At 38.7% G+C, this 24672-nt stretch overlaps 1 protein-coding gene across 1 annotated transcript in view; it reads right to left on the reverse strand.

Annotated features, from left to right (window-relative positions):
- The window catches only part of ITGAV (integrin subunit alpha V), a 46262-nt gene that overhangs the window by 14725 nt on the left and 6865 nt on the right, over window positions 1-24672 (reverse strand). Inside the window, exons 3-19 of the mRNA XM_010406486.4 lie at window positions 14978-15069; window positions 14292-14406; window positions 12995-13056; window positions 11419-11464; window positions 9770-9895; window positions 9022-9066; window positions 8806-8849; window positions 8652-8708; window positions 8201-8253; window positions 7604-7806; window positions 5305-5496; window positions 5147-5192; window positions 4475-4576; window positions 3700-3758; window positions 2545-2699; window positions 1040-1177; window positions 453-520 (exon numbers count right to left, since the gene is read on the reverse strand). Coding sequence (XP_010404788.2) covers window positions 453-520; window positions 1040-1177; window positions 2545-2699; window positions 3700-3758; window positions 4475-4576; window positions 5147-5192; window positions 5305-5496; window positions 7604-7806; window positions 8201-8253; window positions 8652-8708; window positions 8806-8849; window positions 9022-9066; window positions 9770-9895; window positions 11419-11464; window positions 12995-13056; window positions 14292-14406; window positions 14978-15069 — 1603 coding nt within the window. The remainder of the gene's footprint in view (window positions 1-452; window positions 521-1039; window positions 1178-2544; window positions 2700-3699; window positions 3759-4474; window positions 4577-5146; window positions 5193-5304; window positions 5497-7603; window positions 7807-8200; window positions 8254-8651; window positions 8709-8805; window positions 8850-9021; window positions 9067-9769; window positions 9896-11418; window positions 11465-12994; window positions 13057-14291; window positions 14407-14977; window positions 15070-24672) is intronic.

Consider the following 24672-nt stretch of genomic DNA (forward strand, 5'->3'; position numbering starts at 1 on the left):
AAACTTGTTTCTTTTTTCCAGGTTTGATAAAAGATATTACCAATACCAACAATTTTCTTTCATAGATGTGGCAACAGAGCCCTACTCCTCCCCTTGCTGGATGAAATCACATCTTCATGTGTCTGTCTAACATTAAACAACAGAACAGAGCTACAATGGCAGCTAACAGTGGTTTATTCTCACTATACATGTCCAGCTTAGCAAATAAATAAATATGGTCTACTTATAGTGGAGGCTGGGGTGGGAGTGGGATATTACATGCTAAAGACATTAGGTTATAAAGCAGAGAACAGGTTTTCTTTAAAACATGTAAGCCTGAGTTTAGATTGTATACAATGAGGAGTCCTACTTATTTCAACACATCCCTCAAACAAAAGTATTACCAGCTACTGAATTTTAGAACTCAAGTAGGAAAATTGCTTTTCCTTGTAGTATTTTTCTCATGTATTTACCTTTCTACTGACACCTCCAGCTTTGGTTTGCAGATATTATCATCCCCACAATCCAGAAGAATATGGGCCTATGCAAAAATCAAACACATACTGTTGTAATAATAATTCCTTCATCTGTTCTAACACACATTTTCAATAATACTGTTTCACCACCACATAAAAAAAATTCTACATACCTGGTTGTGAAATGTTTTCATGTCATTAGTCTCAGAAGAGAACAAATGAGTTTTTATATGAGGGGGGCCCTGTGCCTCGTCCTGCCCTACTGCAATTCTAGAACTAATGCTTAGACCTTAACCATCTTTCCATACTTTGAATAATATCTTCATATTAAGTTGCATCTTCACTATCCTCTTTATAAACAAGTGTAAAAATTTGTAAAAAGGGCAGAAATAGAAAAACTATGTCTATTACCTTAAGAGAACTACAGGGGTAAACATAATGGACATAGAGCAGCATAGTATGAGAAAGGATGAAACACTCCAAGCCTTCAATATTAACACTTCCAGTACTACTCTAACTGATTTTCTCCCTAGGATGAACCTAAGCATGTTCTGAGTTTTCATCACAGACTGTAAGCAGTGTACCTGTCTGCTCATGTTAGCAGGAGTGAACTGGTTGAGGATAGGGTGCAATCCTGTTGCATCTGCAGCCGTTCTGTAATCCAGACGATATTCCATGAAAATAGTAATGGGAGTTAGCTTGTCTCTGAACTCAGATTCATCCTGAGGAAGCCAAAGATTTGAATCACAATTAAAACATAGTAGGAATGGAGAGGCCAAAATAACATTAAAACTTCTGAGCTTGTTTCAAAGTAGAAAATCTCTTCTCAGAAAACCTGCACAATTTTAGCAGTAACATGCCAGTTTAGCAAATGGAAAACCAGAGCATACAGAAATAACAAGTCATGGAAATCCAGTATCAAGGAGCCTAAGGGCTCCACAACTCTGCTCTTTCCTGCCAGACAAACCTCAGTCTGCTTCTAAGATCCCTCATGGATACTCATCTTTGGACTTAGAATTTTTCCTCCCTAAAATTACTTGGCACTTGGGAGTTGCTGACTTTCATGTTGTTCATTTAAAATCATTCTGTTCATCAAATGTTGATCCTACCTTTCAGAGAACTTACCAACCATGTCTTAGCTTTACATTAGCCACAGATTCGATCAGTGAAAACTCTGCTTTGCTTCTAAGAGTAATGAAAATTACTGACTCCAGAACAGATCTTCATTTCAGGATCTTATTTCAGAACATATCTTCTATGGGCAGAAACTTATTGATTATCTATAGTTTTAAACTGGTTTTGCATCCCATTTATGATAATTTCAAATAGGTCATGCATCATTACTTTATGAAAAGGTCAGGTAGAAATGTGCTAAATCTTTATTAACCCTGAGATCCGAGATGTCTAATTCCGTATACATCCCACTCACAAAAGTCAGGTCAAAGAAAGTATTACCTACCCTCCATGAATCTTTAATGATTACTAGCATTTTTATTTGGGTTTTTTTAGAGGGAAGGAAGTATTGTATATGTTTGATTTATAAGTACTCAGTGAGATAAATCTGAGCTGTTTCTTCTGCTGATTTATACTTTTTTATTGTGTTAGCATCTGTTCACATTTGTGGGGATGAAAACAGAAAGACTGAGAAAAAGCAAACTTAGTATTTCAACCTTCTCTATCTCCTCTGCTATTTGCTTATCTTGGCTTGTCAGTTGCAGGTCTGTATTTTTCTTCAGTTTTTAACCTCCAAAGTAGATGGGACAACCTCTGCTTATTGACTTTTATGTTCCTTGGAAATTATAACTAATTTGGTGCCTGGATGACTTGTCCAAAAAACCCAGAACAAAGTTCTGAATTCAATTTCCAATCCGTTTAGGGACCAGGACCTTAGCCACAATAAGATTCATCGTTCATCCTGTGACAGCAGCGATAATTTGGGACAGACATATGGTTTTAGTAATTTCAGGTCCATCCACTGAGCAAGAAGTTTCTCTAGCATTTTTTTCTTTTTTTTTAACACCTAACACAACGATCTTGTAACAGATAATGCAGCAAAAATTATTTGCCTAAAACATAAATGCTTACTTACCCTCAAGAAGGCATCAAGTTCCTCACAGTTCATTTTGCCCCCCTTTGTAATTGTCATGTTCTTAGAGTGGCTGGGCTGTTTGCTGTGGAGAAAGAGAGCTCTCCTTATAGCTCCTTTCTGCTTCAGTTTATCCAACAGCAGCTCCACCTGGAAATCTGGCCAAGCCAAAGGGTTTGGGTTGGTGATATTTCATTCCATCAAACACAGTGCAGACTGCCCCCAGAAATGGACCTGAACACTGATTTCAACTACAATGAAAACCTAGTGCTTGCCACTCTTAAAACTTCCAATTCTTTCCATGTAAAATGGAAACTACGTTAGTTCTCAAGTACTATCGCTGTCCTAAATTAGACTCTGCTTTTTCCTTAAACACTGGAAATATGTAAGAACACAGATACATTTATGATTATAATTGCTGTAGAACTGCAAGAACTAAAGTTAGAATTATTTCCCCTAGAAAATTGTAAACCAATCTTGCATGTAATACTTGTGTTTTTAAACACTATTGCTAATCTAATTACTTGAATTATTTGATCTAGATAACAAAACTTATAATATGTAACAGATATTTATATGAGCCTTCCCAGATCACACTACCTCTGCATATGCCACAGAAAATAAGGAAAAGATTTTGCAATCAGTAGACAAAACGTGATTGCAGCGGGCTGCTCGCCACACTACAAAATCTCTTGGAGACAACTTAAAAACCTGTTTGAAACAAACTTTGCCTGATTCTGATCTGAGAATCTAATAAAAAAAATTCAGTGATATCAATCAGAAAGTCATTACCTCAACAGGATGTGACAAGTCCCTCATGGCTCGTCTGTATCTCCCAGACCCAACAATGCACATGTGCGAATATTCTTGTCTAAAACTCCCCTCAATGAGAGTTACTCTAAATTCCGTAAAATACAAAGGGCTTTCCAAGACTAGTTAACCACATGATTGACTCAGGTATGGTCAAATGTCACTGACTTCTACACTACTACAGCCAATAAAACCTGCTGAAGAGTCACATAGATGTATGTGGCCACCCAAGTGGCAGCAGTGCGCTGCAAAGGGCACCCAGCTGTTTCAATCGTAAAAATAACAATGACCAGTGCTCATGTCTGCAAACAACACAAGACCTCCAATTTTTAAATGAGCAGAACTTACTGAGTGAGTTCGGGAGCTTTCCTTTGCCATCCGCTTTTAAGCAGAACTTTACTTTGAAGCTGTTTGAGAAGGAAAAAAAAACGGATTTCACACACTTTTTCTCTCATTTTCTTCTAAAATTCCTCACTGTTTATTTCTGTTCAGATGCATCATCTTGTTGAGATTCTAGCTCACTCCCAAGAGCTATTTTCTAATGTTGGAAGAGAAACTATAACCTTTTAATAAGTACAAAGAATTGCAGGCAATGCAAAGCTTTGGAGTCTTGATTCATGTAGGGATAATCACCTTTGGACCGGAATGTTCATTCCTGTCATCAAAAGGGTCTTATTTTTAAACGTATCCTACTGACCCTAAAAAGAAAGTTAGCACTAGGAAGGGAAAGTAGGTTTGGATAACAGCCCAGGAACCAGAAGCAAAACCAGTTTACAGAGCAGATCATTGCCCAAGTACATAAGTTAGTGGGTAAAAACACGGCAAATGCTGTCTGATGTGTTGACATCTTGGGAAGACCTTACTCTGCTCAACAGGGACAACTGGCAGTCTCTGCAGGTTTTGGGAGTCAGGCTGGCATCTACTAAAGACAACGCTGGTCCTCCAGCTGCTGTCAGAGAGTTCTTATTTTGTGTTGTCCGTTCTTTCAGAAAAATCTGTGCTTGATTTTCTTTTTTTTCAATTAACTGACTAGAATTCCTGAGATCTTTCAAAATTGGAAGCTTACAAAATTAAAACCTAAGAAGTCCCTCCCCTCAAAGGAAAACATAGATACACTGCTTACCAAGAAACTTTTAGATCTCCCAGTGAACATGCTTTGTTTTCTGGGTTTAGAATGGTTGGATTAACTTCCAGGGCAGCATTTACTCTAATAACTGGTCTAGCCCTGCAAAGAAAACATCTTCTTGAAGAGCACTCAACACCATGTTAGACAATGCCCCCCCCCGCATCAAATTGTGCAATATACAAAAACACATAATATTTAGTGAAACCACAAGAAAAACAAATAACCATTGACTAGATGAGGGAAAAGTGGGAAGCTTTTCTGTGCCCTTTCATTTCCATCAGCCAAAACATGGACAACTGTGTAAAGAGGAAGTCTTCTCTACTTATAGCACAGACAATATATTCTCTCAAAATGAGCAAGTTGGGATGAGACTATGGGGATTGCAGTGTAATAGCTGGCAGCTGTTGTGTCAGTATCTAGAAAGCTGTCACTCAGAAAGCCTTGAAGAGAGCTTATTTATGTTTTCTCCTAACTACATATTATTAAGGAAGATGCATTTTAGACAGCAGATAGGTTTACTCAGTGAAAAAAGCAGTATAGTGGTTTTTCACCTCCAGAGGTTTGGAAGGTGAAGTGGCAGATTTTCAGACTTCCCTGATCCTGCTTTCTTTTGTAGCTCCAGAACTCCACCGAGCTTTCACTCAGGTACAAGCACAGAGGAACCCTTACCTGTACAGAACAGCTGTGTCAACACCAAAGGCTCCAACAATCAAGTCTAGGAAGAAATGAGACATATTACACATTACAATTTGCTTTTTAAAATATGCTGTTCCTCAGAGGTGGGACTGCTATTAAGTTATTGTAAAGTGCCCTTTCGAGCAGAGGACCTGGATATCCATTTTTGTCCACATCTGTGGCTCCTTTCAGTGAGTACCCAAAGCTGGGGGGCATAGTGCGAGCAGCCCACTGCCCTTCCAGGATCTGGGATGGGACGGCATTCAAACCACTTGCTCCTCCATTGTAGATATACACAAGTCCTCTCTTGTCCTCTCCACCATATGGTGCAGCAACTGCAATATCTGAAAACCAAAAGAAGAATCATAAACATCTCCAGACACAAACTAGAACATATCTGTGCTTACATCAATCAGTAATTTCTGATATTACAGTTTCAATGTGTGTCAGTAGGGAGGAAATGCAACCAGCTTTTAAAATGCTCATAAACATTTGGTTTTTTATTGCTCTTTTTGTTTGTTCCTTTTTTTTTTGTTATTATTGGATGCCGTTTTTTCTAGAAAGTATTAGATGTTTAACAAGAACATGTCACAGACTTTTACGGGGAGAGGAAGGAAAGAAATAGTTCTACAAACACTTCTGCACTTTAGTGACTGACTTGCAGTAAAATCCTATGGATTTGGGATGCTTTTGAGATTATTAAAACAACCAGAGTTAGTTACTATTGGCACCAAACCACAAAACTAAGTGGGACTCTTCCCATTTCATTTACATGCTCATGTTCCTCCAAAGGGTGGGACATGTTAATAATTATGGAAAATTTAAATCATCCTAAACCAATGGTAAATATTAAATTCCAATCTGTCCCAGTCATGGCTTGGCAGCATGCTTTATGGAAAACTTCCAATTAGTGCAGTTATTCTTTCTCTTAAAGCTTAATAAATTTAGAAGTATTCACTGTTAATGATTAATAAATGGTAATAAATGAAATGCTAATTAGACTATCTGTAAGGACAGCTCTGGAAGTGTACATATGGTCTAATTTCAACTTTTCCACAGTCAGTGCAGGGACCAAACATGAAACACTACTTGGAATAATTACATTTCTCCTTCCTCTTTTCTGAAATTTGAGAAAGCTTGATGAAAAGAATAAGGACTCAAAAGTTTACTGGTTTGTATTTTTGACTCCTATTTACAAACTTCATGAAGACAGTAAAAATTCCTATCTTGCACCATACTGTGATGGAAAGTATTTTAATTAACACTCCCAAAATGAGGCAGAGCAATATAACCCAAACCAGACTAAATAACAGCAAAGCAATTAAAAGGAACACAGCTTTTGCTATGACTTTCTTGCCTACAGATGTAAGTATGGTGGAATCAAAACATTTTTGGGATGATTTCTTCAGGTGACTAGAGTTATGGCTATCAGCTGTCCAATGTCTTCTGTAAATAATTGCAGCGATATCACATCTTCACACTGATTGTACATCCTGTTAACAACTAAAAAGGTCCCCTCCAATTCCAACTACACTATGACTTTATGACTTCATCAAAAATAAATTAGGGCTACCTGAGAATTTGAAGTAACCACCTATTGTAATTTTTTTGATCTTACAGAAAATACTTAGCTTGCAAGCAGAATGGAAAAAATGAGCATTTTTGGTGGAACTCAAACTCCCACTCCTCTTTAGGCAACACTGGAGTATGACAGGCAGAACAAAGTATTCTCCCTACGATTCCTGTAAGTCTCCATCCCATCACTACATGATTCTTGCCTGCTTCATTCCTCTTCATTCCTATCAGAAAGTAACAAGAAGCTTGGGCAAGGGGTTTGAGAGTCCTCAGCTCCAGCTGTGTCAGACTCAAATTTCTCTTCCAATTACTCACTCAAGACACTCAGCTCTTGGAACATCTGGCTGTAGCTGCTACGCAGTATTTCCACCAAACTCTTCCAGTTTGAATAATAATAATAAAAAAAATCTGCACTTTTCTCAGGAAAATCTTTTTTATATGAACATTTTTAACCAGCAAGATGAAATAAAACCTTCTTTTCTGTCATCATTTTGTTTCTAGAGAGGAAAATAATCTTTAAACAATGGAAAGAGGAAAATTATATTGAAGATGTCCTAACAGGTCCCAGTGAAGAATCAGGTACTTTACTGAAGTTTCTATTGTGGCCATGACTTAGAAAGCAACCAAGTGGTCATTGTAAGAGCTAAAGCAGTCCATGCTGTCGTTTCAATGGTATAGTCTCTGCTCGATGCATCCATGGAACTCCTGTTAGCATTCCTGGGAGTAGCATACAAGCATCGAAGGGAGTCTAGACCTCAGTGTCCCACACTCAGTCACAGCTACAGCGCCGAGTGTTTGTGTGCAGAATCCACATTCACTGTGCTGGCTGGGTTTCCCCTACAATCAGGAGATCCTGATCAAGAAACATTACCCTACCGTTGAAGCCGTCCTGATCCAGATCCCCCAGGGGTGCGATAGAGCTGCCAAATCTCGCAAAGATCTCAAAACCATTCAGCTTTGCCATCTGAAACCCTCCGGAGGCTCGCTGAAGGCAGATGGATACCTGGCCAACCTCCTGAAGCTTCCCATCTGAACTTCGATCCATAAAAAGAGGGGCTCCAATAAACAGATCTGTGTAACTGGACCAAAGAAGGACAGAGCTTCTTCAGTAGCCGAATGAAAATTCATTCTCTTCAGCGCCCGTTAACTCAGCACTGAAGTCAACACTCAGATGAAAGTTAACTATCTTTAAATTCAACCGAAGGCAAATATTTATTGACAAAGTAAGCACAAATATACCAAAATGTAATGGACTTAAAGCATGTGAATATACAGGTGTATTTATGCAGATAAATACAAAAACAAATTTTAAAATGTTAAAACAAATGTGGAGTGTTAGCAAGACAGTCGTTAAGCCAGCAATGAAGGCAGAAATCTAGACTGTGGGAAAGACCTTTTAATAAAAGCTAATCTTTTTCTTTCCAGAAACAATTTGGGTGGCATTGGTGAGAAGAGGGAGAAGAGAACACTTACTTGTCCCCATCAATATCTGTGGCAGCCACTGAATACCCAAAATAGGCAGCCATCTGGAAAACAAAATTCAAACCAAACCTGCATTGCACTGATACAAACATAAACAAGTTTACACCAATCTGTACACAAAATACTTCAGGGAGATGATAATATATGCCACAAATTTTTTTGTTCCTTACATTTTTGTTTCTCTTCCTTACTCTGTTAGAGAGAAAACCCATCAGTTACTTTTCCCAGGTCCCCTTTCATGATCCAGTCTCTTTCCCAGTTCTCAAAATAGGGACCATTTCCTTTATTGAAATAAGATTAGAATTCCTTCAGACTTCACGAAATTTTGCTTTGCCAATCAAGCCAGTAACATAGAGACTATTATATTATCTAGTACCCCAAATACTGACACAACATAGGAAAGGCCTCCTGGTCACCCATCACACTCAGCAAAGCCACGCACCTGCTCTCCAGTGAAGTTGTACATGGAAGACATGTTTTTCCCATTGTAAATGGACACCTGCACATGAAGAAATACACATTACAGCATACCAGCAATAGCCACCTTTTTTTATTTATTGTAAATAAATATGCTTCAAATGCTTCAAATTTTTTACCATGCCCAGAGTTCTTGCTGCTCGTGGGACTCCTGATACAAAGTCTGAAACATAAAGCAAGACACAGATAGGAAGTCAGGTCCCAAAGCACAGTGACTTTGCTGAACAGAGCAGCTCACTCCTAGCACTTGATACATTTCCTTGTGCACTGTACAATTGATTTGAAAGACCTACCCAGCCTATTAACATGATTTTCTTACTGAAGCAAGGGCTTACCTTCGATGCCATCACCATTGAAGTCTCCAACGGCCACTGAATAACCTGCAGAGACAAGATGAGGCTTTCAAAACCTTATTAAACCTTTCATCTCTCTTTACACTTTTTACAGGTATCTCTGTGCACAGTCCTCCTCTCTTCATCTTAAAATGCACTGGTATAAATATTGCCTCGAAGCAGCTTAGACTGTCAAGAGCTCCATGAGTGACTGTAATTCATCAGTGTCCAGGAATTTGAGATTAGAAGATGAAAATTTTTAAAATATCATCCTGGGAATTGTCCTGGTATATCCTTGCTTTTCTCCTGAGCCTGGTTAGATGAAGCAAAATGATTATTTCCCACTCTTCATTGTTTTTCTTTCAAAACATAATTCTTTAACATTTTTATTTTGTTTTGGTAGGTTATTTAGAAACAGCTGCTTTTAAAAAACAAACAAAACAAACAACAACCACCTATGTGACTAACCTCTCATATAAAAACCATACCTTTGCCATTCCCATATTCAGCCTGAATCATAGAGCACAAAAATCATGGAAACACTTCCATTTATTTTGTCATCAGGTACTTTTTAAGTCAAGCCTATGGCAAAGTAACTACAATTCCATCATACATTAATTACTGCATTTTCAGGTATGTCACTCTCTTGTTATCTGTTAAATGCTGAATTAATAGTTGTGTGATTTAGACATAAGTATCAATAGTGCCAGGGAGTTTTCCAGGTAGAGGATTCTCATTTCCCACCACATACCCAAGTAGCTATCATCGAAAGCAGCACTGGCAGGTCTGGTTGCTAACTGGCCATCATACTTTGTACTGTAGACTTTGGAGTCATACTTAGCCACGATCTCGGTCACTCGATCAGAAATGAGCTGGCCTAAAGAGAGAGAAAACGGCTTAAAACCACAAACAGAACATGTGAACTCATTCACCAAAGTGGCTCATTTACAGAATGCTGCCCTTGAAAGCAGTGGCTCTTCCACAACACCGACCGGAAAGGAGCCAACTGCAGCTGCGCCAGGAAGGACACAAGTGAAAATACGGATCCCACTTCAGCAAAAATGTGGGCACATATTGAATCAAAGGCACACAAGGAGTTCTCACTGAAAATAGAGCCCAATCCTACATTAATGCAAGACTTAAAAGGCAGGGCTGAGTTATCATATGCTTATGGCTGTGCAGAACTGAGCCCTTTGGACTCTCCTTGCCCAAATACCACAACACAAGAGCCTGTTTTGGCAGACAAGAAGCCAATAAAATGAACACAATTGAGATGAGCACAGTGTATTGCCACATTCTCCATTCTGACTTCATCAGCCGCTAGGTGGTGACTCCATTACATTATTTTCTTGGAGTTTAAATGAAAACTTGAATCACCAAAAAACCCCATTCAGAATAGCACTTACTTCACATACATATTCATACATATATGAAGTGTAGGGAAAACTCCTCCTCCAGCATCTCAGGATGTGGAATAACAGTCTAGGATGAAAAATCTAGCTTTTAGAAGTACACTACTGTCTTCTAATCAGAGCCAAGTGGGCTTTTTTGGTAGGAGTAGAAGAGGATAAGGTTGTTTTGGCAGATGAAGTGTCACTTTTGCCAAAAAGCAATAAAATGAATACAGGAACCTAATTTATATGACATTGTATCTGCAGCTGAGCTTCAATCATTCCATTCTGTTCGTAATTTAAAACAGGACTGGAACAAGCCTACTGTGCTGCTGCACCTACACGTAGGCTGGTGTGATGCAGAAAATCTATTAATAAACGTTGGTAGTTACATTAAAATCCAGGCAGCAGAGTTTGGCAGCTGTGTCCTGGTTACAGCAGCACCTCCCTTTGAACAGAGAGCTGCAGGTAAAGGCTGAATAACCCTGCAAACAAACACCAACTGAATCCCACAGGAGCAAAGCATACAGGTAATGCCAGGCAGAGGTAAAATGTGCCCCACGGCACAAACCAATCAATACAAATGCAAAACGTCTTTGTCGTCAGAGGAAAATTACGGAATTCTCTCTAGAGGGGATATTTCTCACTGCAAATGCACACTTTGTACGTGTGTCAAATTATACAACATGTAGATTGCAAAACAAAAGATCCTAAAGGAAACTTAGCCCGCTGATGAAAGCAAATGCCACATTCCAGGGAAAATGCCTTTAAAATGATCATGGAATTATTTAAAATACAAAGGACTTTATACTATTATTACTTCAACCTTTATCTGTGGTTGCCTTGATTATTCAGGAGATATTCTTGAGGACAAAGGAACATTTCTTTCAGTTTTCTTACTGACAAAGACTCTGACAGCAGTTGGAAGAGTGTGGATAAAAATGACTAAGAGGATAAAGAGAAAAATCATAAAAGCCAACTTCTCTGTGACGTAAATGATATATCTCACCTTGCCAGTAAAAACTTCCAGGTCCTCCAAGCAGCACCCTGTCTCCCTTGGAAGGGGAAAAAAAAGGAAGACAGAAAGAAAAATTAAAAACACATGAAGCACATCTAAAGCCAGACAATATGTCCTATGTTTATGGGAAGAAATCTTCATTGCTTACATCACTGCAGCTCCACTGACCACCATACATTTTCCTTTTTGAAGGAGCGATTAATTAGAATTGCATCTTGTAAAATACTAACCAATGGTCTTCAGTGACTATTTCGCCCATTTAAAATTCTAGGCAGAATTCTGTTTTTATTGTAACAGACCCTTCTTCCTACATAAATGTATGGCAACAGGAATACAGTTGGGAGAAAACTTAAAGACTGTTACATCATGTTTTTAGGTCAGTACACAAAACTCATGTAATCTTCTTCTTTAGAAAAGCTTAATTCAGAATAACTGTGATGTAATTCTCCCACTCCATATTTCTTGGCACAACTGCAATTCACAAACCATTTTATGAAACTTTAACCACATTAGCTATCCCAGGGTTGGGAATTTGCTCTGTAAGTATTGAATTAGGCCATAGGCTTTGCTGCATAATTAAGCCACTTATTCAGGTTTTAATCCTAAAAACTCATATATTCACCACTCAGAAAAATCTAGGTCAGACATTTGGAGATACACCCTGGCTTGCCCACTCTAAAGTTTTGGATTAGAGCCTGAAGTTGGTTTTAACAGGGCCTGGAGTCTGCACAGTGACCCTGAGGGTGTGTGCAAAATAACCCAAACATTCACAGTCCTATCCTGCACTTGGCAGTTTCCTCTGGAGGAAAACCAAGAGTGGCCTTGGGCAAAGAGTGACGGGATATGACCTCATCCTGAGATGTGAGGAACCCAAAAAAAGTGCCACATTGCAAGTAGGGCTTGCGTGGTCTTAACATGTCCTGACTCTGCTCAGCAATTTCACTGTACAATATAAAACAATATAGTACATTCTCAGATCTGTGCACAGTTCTGTTGTGCTTGGATTTCAAAAGTAACTGTGAATTTAAAGAAGAAAAAGAACTAGAACAGGCAAGGAGAACACAAAAGTAGAAGAAACATAAGACGGCAAAAAACCCCTGTACTTCTGCTAGCTGATGAGAAAACCAAACACAATTCACAAACGCATTGTTTACCAGTTCCCTGAGTTATTATTCCTCAAGAAGTAACACTAGCTATGCACCAATCCCATGTCTCAAAAATCCTGACTATTACAGCTGATTTCACTTGAGGACCAGCTGCAGCAGAGGGGTATGGCAGGAAGCTGGGAAAGCAGATTATTTGTTCAGGATGTGGTTCCTACAAGAGGTGAAAGTGTGCTGCTGTGAAGAGATAGGGAGAAACAGGTTTATAACAGCTCTTTGAGTGGTTTCAAGTTATTTTTTGGTTTATTTATAAATTTTGTTTGTTTGTGGGTTTGCTCTCCCCCCCCCAGCAACAGTAACATTTAGTTTCATAATAGCTGTGCTTCTAAGTGGTTTGTATCAGGAGCATTTGTGAACTTGCAGCTGTCTGCTGACCCATAGGAAATGACAAAAAAATCACATACCTTTGTAAAGTCAATGCTAAATCCACCTTGACAAAATCCCTGTCCATCTGCATCGATAGTTGCTACCAAAGAAAAAAAGGATAAAAAAAAAAGAGGAGAAAAATAAGTAAATAAAGTCTTATCAGTACTTGATCAGTTGATTCTGTGGATGCTTTTGAATGCACTGCTAAACTGGAACCTTGGAATACTTTTCTCCTTAATCAGTATTTTCTCTTTATCAACACCTCACAACCAAATGTTGTAACAACTTTAGGGCTGGCCTAATAGACATGTAACATTAGCACGTGTTCTAGCCTAGCACAGTCAAAACAAACAGCAACGCCATATTCCTTTGTCTTTAATCTTCAAAAGTCTTGGGGAAAATAGATTTGCAATTTCTGTTCAGGAAATAATGTATCTGGAAAAGAGAGAATAAGTTTTTGTTTTGGTATGGAATAGAAAGCTGAATTGGCTTAACACAAAAAGAGCATATCTGGCTGAAAAAAATACTTCCATACTGAGACTCATCCCAGCAAGAATTGTTATGGCTGAATCAATTTTAGGATCATACAGCTTCAGAGTAGAAATGCTGAGGCCTCCTTAGCTGAAAGTGACTACTTAACTAGCATGATTTAGTTTAATATTTGCTTATTAACTTCTTGTTATGCTGGACCACACTGGACATATTTTATTCCTGCTGTTCACAAATGATTTTCAGCAAATAAAAAGTCAATCCTAGCTTCAACATTAAAGTTTTAGGTTATAACCCTCTGAATAATCTATCAGCCCAACTAGAGGAAATGAACACAAAGCATTTGGAAAATAAGACTCCAAATGTTCAACAGTTAATATAATTTAAACAATGCATCACTACACATGTACATGCACAGGGAGATCAGAACTTATTTTTGCAAAGCCTTTTCTTCTAAAATGAGCTTGCACTTTAAAGTACTCTAATAACAATAAAATACTTGAGATTCATAAAAATTCTAGAGCTGGTCTTTGAAAAAGCACTTGCTACATAATTTTGCTTGAGTGATTACTCAAGCAAAATTGGTCCCTTCAACAACAGAAGTCCTCAAGTCCAGTGATACTTGGACCTAAGATTTTCCTCTGGCCTACAGCAGAGAAAACAAGGTCTGCATTGTGAACCTCAACTGCAGAAGAATTCAGATGTCTGGATCTAGATTAGGTTTTGTTCTAATTGCTATACAGGGAAGGGGGAAATAGGTGTAAAACATCCTGCTCCAAAATGTACATAAAATGTAACATAAGAGGAATTCCAAAGAGAAAAGCAATGTAAGTGGTCAATACTTACTTGACCTGCAGGGAGCATATTCCACAAATTTTGACCCAGCAAGCAGATAACAAGTTCCTACAGGCTCTCTCTCTTGTTTTGTTTCAGTTCTCCAGTGATACAATGGGGCACAGGCCTAGGGAAGAACACACAGCAGTGAGGAAACAAACTCCTCTTCAAAATGTTGGTGGGTATTAAATAATAAAATGAAATTCCAATTTTCTACAGAAAAGCAACAAAAAAACCTGGCAGATGTATCATGTGTTATTAGAGAGATTTATTCTATCAGCACCAGGGCAGAATTACCACCAGTTTGTATTTTATAAATAGCTAATTTATATCAAGAATTTTAGAAATAATATTTTCTTAAAGCAACAGCTGTAAAGTGTTCATCAAGAATTAATAATTTATATTCTAACTTCATCAAACTAATTTTACTACTTTCCTTAAAACTAGAAAAAAATGCTCCTACCTTTGTTTATAAAGAGTTAAGCAAAGCCTAGCTAAGAAATTCTGAAGAAAAGACAATTCATGCTGATTAGTGGCATTTTGTTTAAATTCTAAGTTATCTGGATCTCTTCTCATTTTCTCCCACTGCAGTATCTCAGTGGCATTTTGTTTAAATTCTAAGTTATCTGGATCTCTTCTCATTTTCTCCCACTGCAGTATCTCAGTACTGATGCACCTGAAGGGCATCAAAGACCTACCAGAATTTTATCATTTTGGGATCTCACAGAGGCTCCAAACCACTGATGAGACTTAAATTCCAGCGGATCATTAGGAGCAAAGTCTCTGTTACCTACAAAGAAAATAAAATAGAAGCATAATTTCACAGGAACCTGTACAGTAGAAATGAAATCAAACCCACCTAAGCCTTTAGTTTTGACGCATACAGAGAAAACCAGAAAACAGTAACATTGGAGAATATCACCCTTTGATGGAAACAGGCTTTAAAAAGTATTTATTATTACTTTTTTATATCAAGGGCCAAAAGCAGCTATTTTTGCACACAGAGCTGATTAGTTGTAAGAGCACAAAGTTCATAGCATGTTTGACAGACACACAGTAAATACCTCATAGTTGAGATATTTGACTTCCAAGCAGATTACAGCACTGCTCAAGAACCAGTGCCAAAGCCCTGTTAGGACTAATGCTTCTAGAAGAAATATTGCCTCGATTAAATCATGTGAGCTTTGGCTAGAATCAGGAATGAGATCCTTCTCCTATTCTACCAAGTGATAACATCTCTATTCTGAATGTCACTGCAATGCACAAAGAAGGCAATTTGCAAGATTAAAAGCTATGGGGAAAGAGAGCAAGTAATAGATGGAATAATTTGCACTGGTGTCTGTTCCCTGATGCTGGCTGGTAGAAAAAACAAGTGGTATTTCTGCAGGTGTGAATATTAAAAGTCATAGAATTATTCGGTGTTTCTTGCGTACTTTCATTGGCAAAAAGAGGGAAACTTTGCCAGCATAATGAGAAAATTGATGTAAAATTTTGAAAAATGTATATTTTCTAAAAGTTCCCTAAATGGCTGGTTTATATAGCCTAAAGCTACAGAAATCAATGAGGCAACAGACACACATCACTTCCAGAGTGCCAGGGGGGATCCCCAAACCCAACCCCGCTATGAATCAGAGACCTGTGACCACTTGAACCAGAACTTCCTTGCTTGTTTTACACCTTGTAAAGAATGTTTTGTCTGCAGAGATTGTGTTATTTCCTTTAGGAAAGTCCCATGAAAAAGACAAAAGAGATTTTAATCTGCTGAGTCAGCCAAAACAAGCAAGTATCTGGACTATTTTTGCTGTCAGATTAGAACTACACAGAAACCAATGCCAAGCACATTGCAACACAGAGAACTACTGTGGTTTTTTCTAATGTCATCAAAGGCGATTAAAATCCCACCTCCTTCTGTCACCTCCTCTCCATCTCTTACTGGACTGGTGCTAAAGACATGGCGGGCCTGATGATCAGCACATCTGCACAGATTTATGTACATTGAACCTTTCTACTCTCACCCTTGCACAGGCTAAAATGCAGTTTGGAGACCTGCACGTCACCTTTTAATGGTACAGAAAAACAAAACCAGATCAAGATGCTTTCCAAATAGGGAGCTGTCTTTGGCACACACAGAAATCCCTGTTTTATCACCATTTTTTCTGTTCCTTGCCTTTAACTATGAAAATCCACCCACAGGCAGTTTTGCTCAAAGGCATGACTGGGTTAGTTTCAGATGAAGCTGCCACCCAAAGGGGCAGCAGTTCCCATTTGCTCCTGTCCACATGTTCATTCCTGCTGCCCGTGTCTCTCTTGGCACTACTCCCCTGGTCACATGGTCACAACATGAACCACCTAAGAATGAACCCTCCTAAAAAAGTATTCAGTAGGATGACGTTCCAACCCAGCTGGCTCCATGGGGAGGGGAGTAGTGCTAACCCGCTGGGGAGAAGACAGCAAGACAAGGCTGGGAACGATATCCTTTTTGGCACCAACAGGGATTTAAAAGTGGTTAATTCGTCTTGTAACCACACCCAGGGTTACTTAGCCTGGAAAGACAGATTCGGCTTCTGCTCTCTACTTGTCCAGCTACTTTTGAATACAAAGAAATGTCTCAGCTCTACTTGCCAAACACAGCTTTAAACAATGTAAAACTTGGGAATAGTTACAGAGTGGCATTTTATACTTTTCTCTACTGTTGGATACTTATAACACAATATATATCTATGACAAAAATGAAAGGTGGTATGGCAGTTCTGTAGTGTAAAGCAGAATCCTATTGTCCTAGATACCATAAAGGTGTCTAGGATGCAAACTTCCCATTTAAATTTAAAACAACAGGCGGGAAGTAGAAGGAAAGGTGGTGTTGCAAGAGCGAATAAGAAGCCGTTCTGCATTACCAACAACCTGATTTTATCTCAGCTGTTAAGGAAATTAGCTGCTTCAAGTCTGAGATGAACGCATCAGTTGAGGCAGCATGAATCAGTAATAAGAATAAAAAATACAATAAAAAGACAACCAAGTACTGGTTACTGGTGCCACCTGCCCATGGTCTATGTTGACTGCACTGGAGAAGAGGGGAGCCAGCAGAACAACTGGCACAGGCTGCCAAAACAGCTCCTCTCTGCCTTTTCCCTGTGCACTCTCAAGCTGCCAAGAATGATCAGTGTCCAGGACAGCATCTTCCTTAGTGTTTAGGGGACAAAAATATTTTTCTACAGTATTAAAAAGCCCTGATTCAGCTCTAAGTTGGGGATAATATTAGAAATGTCCAGGCTTTCAGATACAACCAGAAGCTGGCATATAAAAAACCCCAAATCTCCAAACAGGAAAGCAAACGAACATGACCACAAAGATAATTACTTGCCAAATGTAGTTCATGTGCCAGATGTCATGACTTCAGAAGCCAGCATCATAATTTCTGAAGGCCTGAACAACAAATGAAGAATTCTTACAAAACCCCACCACCCCAGAGAAAAATGTGTTCCATTAGGCAATTTGGCAAGATGGATTTTATTTATTTATAGCACACTGCTATTATAAAAATATATTGCAAGCATCTCAGTCAAATTGCCCTGTGTCAGTGCAGACACATAGGAAACCAAGACGTGCTACAAGACTAAGATGTCTTAGGTTGAGTTTCTCTTGTACTCAAAGCATCTTCAGGTTCTGTAAAGTTAAGTGGGGGTGTCTCAGGCAGAGGGCCTTGAGTACAGCTTGAAACTGGCTGCAACACTGGAAAGTGCATGAGGACAGAAGATCTAGATCAAGTAGAAAATATGTACATTGGAAACACTGACAGATGTCTTGGGTAAAAAATTGGTACAGGGAAAATCTGATGTTAACTCTCCATTACAGAAAAAAAGTAACCTTTTCTTACCTACACTCACTCAAAATTCTCCCCAGGAAAACCAGCGCAAATAGATAATAAGCCTTTCTCTCAGGTCCAAAGAGAAACTAATTTTATGAGGAAATCTGGAAAACACCCATTCAACAAAAATCCCCATACTTTAAACAAGAAACCGTTTGAGTTTTTCTTCATGACTGGGAAAACAAACATTAAAACACTTAAATGTGAGCCCTCACTGAAGCAGTTTTAACCACAGTTAAATGTTGATCTATACCATAAAGTAGATGTGTCATGGGAAGGTACAGGACTAACTTCAGCATTTCTGTGTTTTATTACAAGAGCCCTGACTTGATTATTATTTTATCTTGGTGTAATTTTTAGTGGTAGTTATATATATACTAAACTAAAAAAAAAAAAGAACAAGCCTTCCCCCACACCCTCTAGAAAACACTACCTACCTTAAATGAACCAAACTGTATTGCAGGTAAGATTTAAACATCCAGGGATTTATAAATCCAGACCAATGCTTTGATGTATTACAATCAGCCTTAGTACTATAAGGGTTCTTGTAGCCTTAATGCATTTCTTATAGCCTTTTCTTGTATTTCTAAACTTTCAGAGTATCCCAAAAATACCTTACACATGTCTTTAAGCCAATGATGTACATTTTAATCATAAAATCACAGAATGGTTTGGGTTTGAAGAGACCTTAAACATCATCTTATTCCAACCTCTCTGCCATGGGCAGGGACACCTTTCACTCGACCAGATTGCTCAGAGCAACATCCAACCTTGCCTTGAAGAAGCCTTTAAAAAAGGCATTCAAACAAATACATTTAGGTGGGACAAACTATATTCTGACTAGATTTATTCAAGAAAACATTCAGAGTATTTATACAATGCTATTTGTCAGACTAAAATGCAACTCCTACAGGGACTTGTACTTGATGGGTCATTAATTCCAGGATTATGTCATTTGACCATGGGGTATTATTTCCTATAGTAAACGCAGCTTATGCCCTGGTCTTTCCTTTGCTCTGAATTTAGTGGGCATCACACAATGATTTTACATAATTCTTTCAATAGGGGAAGAAGGGCCAACAGGTCAAGTCAATACAGCTGTGTCTCACAAGGTACTTTCCAGGTGGAGTGATGGGGTAGTTAGGGCAAGAACAGAATAAAAAAAAAAAAAAAAAAATTGGTGCATTGCTGGTGGACCAATGGAACATTGTCTCTTTACTGCATTCCATAGGAGTTAAATTTATAAATGAAAATTAATGTGGAGATGCTGGGTAGAAATTGCAGAGAAAGAAAAGAAATCCATCTTCTAAATACAATAAAAAGATCAAAAGTTTTTTTCAGTGATGGATTTCTTTTAACTATCAGCTTTGGATAGTTGGCACCTTCTTTTCCCAAGGTAAATGTTATCAGTTACAGAAACAATGGAGTTACTATAAAATGCCTGCTGTTGAGTAAGTGGATCCAGTTGCAACTTGCAGCTCGCTTGTTTTTATGGTATTGAGCAAACTGAACTAAAACATTTTCCCCAATCTTCAGCTAGACTTAACAGAGATAATCGTCAGTCAAGAGGCACGGAACTGATGAAACTTGATTCAGTGTCGCCATACTAAGAATACTTAAGGAGTTGTAAAACGTAAATAGACACCCAATTCACAGATCTCTCGTTAAAATAAACCTCTTTGTAACTATGGCAATTCAAAGTAAATGAACTTGCCTCTGCTAGGTAAAAGGAAACTATGCAGCTAGCCAAAAGAAAGACAAACCTATAAAACATGCAAGAGCCCTCTTTTCATAATAGGATGATGCATAATACTCTATGCATAATACTCTATGCAGTGTAAAGTATCTTTCATCTCTCATTACATCCAAACTCTGAGCGCTTTCAACCTCAGTTGACACAGCAGGAGCAAGTGAACACAAGCTTATCTTCACTTGAAACTCCCCATGCTGGGAGGCAGCTGATGCTTTAGCAACCTTGGTTTAGCCGCAGTGTTTTGCAATGACTCAGGGAGACGGGAATACAGACCTTCCCACTACTCCCCTTCTCTCTTCTGAGGTATGAATCCCGCGTTTTTCCCCGGGCGGTGCTGGAACAAAAGCATCTCTTCCCTTGCCTAATATAAGTAAGCTGCCTTTTTTTCTCCAACTCGTCATACCCCTGAGATCCAGCCACACACAGACAGAGCCAACAGTATTCATGCAGGAGTCCACCTAAGCCCGAAAGCATGAGCATTTCTCTGCTGTCAGCTCTAACAACATGCAGAGGAGATTTTATACATCCTGCCACTCTCTTCTGCCTTCAGACCAGCACCCAGATCCCAAGGCGTGCTGCAGTTATCCAGCATAAGGATTAGTATAACAACCAAACTTCAGGGGGACTGAGGTAATGAGAGATTTAGCCAGATAAAAATCAATCCATTTCACTCCCAATCAATGAATGGTCTTCACAAGACTTATTGCTTTATTGTTGACTAAATCGATGGCCTTTGAGATTGAAATTCCCCTGTGGATTCCATGGTAATACCAATAAAGCAATCAGCCAAAAATAAAGCAGTACTTTGTTAAAGCAAGCTATTTTCAAAGAATACCGACCTATCCCACACTTCCTTATTTCATAAGTGGAAATGATGGAGTTTTGAACAATTGACTGTTTTGCACAAATGATCAAAATCTCCAGAAGGCAAACATAAGCTCATGGCACCCACTCCAGTCATAACTTCAACATCAGCGGATCTTACCCTGTGCAACACTACAGCTCAAAGCTGCCCAAGGCAGTTAAAACACCCACTTCAAGCTAAATAGGTCACAGATAGATCCAGCCATGCCAAACTGGTGGTTTAGGCTTCCAAACAAAGCCTCCTATTGTCTAGAATCACCCACTTGGGGGACAGAAAAAAACCAAATCTGCAAACATAAGGAGGAATCAGGAGAATTCTTTACAAGGGTAATTTCTTTTCAAAAGCCTCCTTCTCCTCTTTTAGCACAAATCAAAATATCCAGTTTTCAAAGAATTGCATCCAAAACCATTTAAGAACAAACAGTTTCTCTAAATTACTTTGTTGCATCAACACATGGGAAGGGAGAAGAGGAGGGACAGTACAACTGTCAGTGATAAAACTCAGAGGCCATACTGAGTTCTTTTCCCAAAGCAGTAAAAACACACCACCAAAGCTGAAAATGCTTGAGACGCTCCTAGTTTCTAGTATTCAACAGCTTCTGTAAGTCTCCCCAGTCTTGAATTTTGAGATCTGCTACAGAGAATAAAAGCAGTAGGGAAAGCTTTCCCCAAGAGAAGGAATAACCACTCAGCTGTGCATCCCTGGTTTACCACAGGTCTCAGAAAAGCAAAACAATCCATTGTCTGAACAAGCAAATCTTCCCGAGCTAAACATGAAATCTGCTCAAGAAATCTGTAATTCATTAGCATAGAAGTTCAAATCGGTTTTATGAGCATATTTTCCTTTGCAACAGTTCGTAGAGCTGTCTGCATTTCATCAGATGATTCTAAATGCAGCAGCTCTTAAGGCAGTCTCAGGACTGCACTTTCTGGTGCTGACATGAAGAGCTACAGTTTCAAGCATCTCATACTGCTGCAGATACATCTCTCAATTAAAGTTTTCTTTAAAAAAACAGCAGGTAATAAAATCACTTGGTTACACTTTTATGAAAAGCCATAGCCACATGAGGAAATGCTATTTTTACCAGCCCACTTCCCACTATTCTTGACTGATGACAAGCTAGGACCCCAATAAGAAAAGTAAAATAATATAAATAATTATGAAGATTGTTTCCTTTTGGAAAACAAGCACATAGGAAACTTTTGATTCATATTAATTTGCCACATGCATAGCCTGATTAACTCCAACTGGTTACATGGGTCTCTACGTAATTTTTTTTTTTTTTGTTGGAATGAAAACTCACAGTGATCCTCTAAAATTCCGTGGCCAAATAATGGAGGTATTTATCTAGATGTCAGACAATTAGCTAAGCGTATTAACCCTGCCATTCCACATATGCCTAACTGTAAAACACATAAGTAAAAACAAAGATGATGTGTTGATTTTCCTAAAAAGCACATTTGGTCACCCCTCTGCTCACTGGTTTTGTTCTCTGTCTCACCGAAATTTTGATCCTCCTGTTGCACAAAAAAAGACATGTTTAATTCTATACAGAAAAAATGGACAACTACACAAAATAAATTTAACTTGGGAAACACCCTTTAACTTTTCAAGAATCTTTTTCCAGAGGAAGATTATGGAAACACTGTTGGCAATATCTGGTACTATCCATGAAAGCTTTGCTGCGCCAGTCTGTGAAGGCTGTGGAAATGAAAAAAGAAGAGGGAGACTGGTATGTCTTCAAAACAAATGGCTTTGGACCTTGGTCTCAGAACTGATCAGAAGCAGAAAATGGGCTGCAGTATTAAGTGCATTCCCTTCACAGTTTAGCCACAAGAAATATGTTTTTCCTGGAAAAAGCTGCTAAGCAGCTGGCAGAAGCAGCCAAGTGTTAAGCTTTCTAAGAGAGGAACCATGTCTCTGGTCAGTCTGGTAGAAAGGGCTCAGCCAGGTGCAAAAGCAGTTTTTCTACCATTTGCTTTCCTAGATACTTCCTTCTTCACAAAATTCCGACCATTCCCCTATTTCTATGGATTAAAACAAAAAATAAACTAAATTTTCAGTCACAAAATTATCCAGTGTGAAGAACAGATAAGAATGAATGAAGATAAATATTTACTAACCTTGAACTACAACCTGTGATTTTTGATAATTTGAATGTGCAATGTAAAACATCTTGCAAAGGGAAGGATTTATTAAAATTGCTTGTGCTTAGGATAATTTTGAAGAATATGCTACCTTGAGAATATAAATTTCCCTTCAGTGCTTGTCCTGAAAAAATAGGGCCTCCTACACATTCTGAAAGTCTGAAAGTTAACTGGGACAGAGGGGAAAAATTCCAAGTATTTTACATAACAATTTAATTGAAATTGTGGTAATGCTGTGTCACTTGTAGAAAGAAGTCAACATATGGAAGAAAACCAATAGCAGAAATTTTAGTTTTGTGGCAGAGGCATGTTCACTGCTGAATTAACAAGGTAAACAGGAATAGGGTAAAAAAAGTGTTTACATCAGACTTGTTTCTATCTAGACTTGGAGGACAACCTGTTAAAATAACAGCAGCACTGCTTCATATTTCAGTTTTGCAACAGAGGTATGCAGCTGAGGAAGCCTGCTCTGGTGCTTGGGTCCTTCTTAACTTTCACCTTTATGTGCTCCTAAGCACAGAAGCCAGCCTGAAACACTTGCCTGATGACATTAGAAAACCTTTTAAAAAAAGGTATTCAATGTCTATCCCCGTGACACAAGCACATGCAGCACAGCTATGTGCACCCCTGAAATTCAGGGCAGATTCTACCACACATCTGCTATGCCATTTTCACATAGCCATAACTATGTTAAATCAGAGCCAACCGATGTCACTGCTAAAAGGCTGAGAAGCCCCACAGCGAAGTAAGTATCTTTGCATTTGGGAAGTGTTAATGTGCCACATAAACATTTTGCCTTCCAAAGCCACCATATATACCAGAATGTCAAAAGCAATTAGTATAATGTGCACAGAAACATGCAGACACACATGGACAGAATATTCTCCAGTGTATTTTTAGTGAGTATAACCACTGTGCTGAGGGATCCAGGACAAGGGGAGATTCCCTCTCACAAATTCTCCCTGCCCATGGCAGGGGGTTGGAACTAGATCATCTTTAAGGTCCCTTTCAACCCAAACCATTCTGTGATTCCATGAAACATATTGCTGTTTTAAATGAGAAAATATGCTGTGTAGGAACAGTGAAAATATTGCTCTTTTAGCCAGAGATTTAAAAGTTATAATATATGCTTTTGTTTGATTTTGTTTTTTATGTTACAGGCTGATGGGAAGGGCATGAGAAAGAGGAAAATACATGTAATTTCAGCATGAGAGCTACATAAATGACATTGCACTTTGGACTCCTACTGCCCAGCTCCCATCCTGCAAGAGCTGAGTGGTCATCCACAGGAAGGAATAAACAAAGTAGTAAATTCTGTAGTACAGGAACTATCAGCTTAATGACTTATCGCTTTCCTCCAGGGCAGCTGGGGTGAGGATAAGTGCAAGCAAGCAATGCTGCTGTAACATCAGGGCTGGAACAACTCTTCCAAAGATTATCCTCCAGCAGCTGGTACCTTCCCTCCTGGGCTATGGAAGAGCTGTGGCATTTGATCACATAAATGACCATGCTGCTGTGGAAATATGATGCTAAAGCCAAAAGCAAGATCTAGAAAATAAAACCCAGCTGTGACCAGCCACTGAGCTCAGTGTGGCCTTTGTACAGATGGGGAAGAGAAATGGACCCATAAAGCTGAGGAAAAACTTAACTAAAAACCAAGGAACGTTTAAAAAGAAATAGTCCTAAATAACAGTAATAGAACAATATATAGAGAAAAAAACCTTGGTTGCTGGACCTCTGTAAAACCCTATTCTCATATTTAT

The sequence above is a fragment of the Corvus cornix genome, chromosome 7, assembly GCF_000738735.6.
Source record: "Corvus cornix cornix isolate S_Up_H32 chromosome 7, ASM73873v5, whole genome shotgun sequence".
NCBI lineage: Eukaryota > Metazoa > Chordata > Aves > Passeriformes > Corvidae > Corvus > Corvus cornix.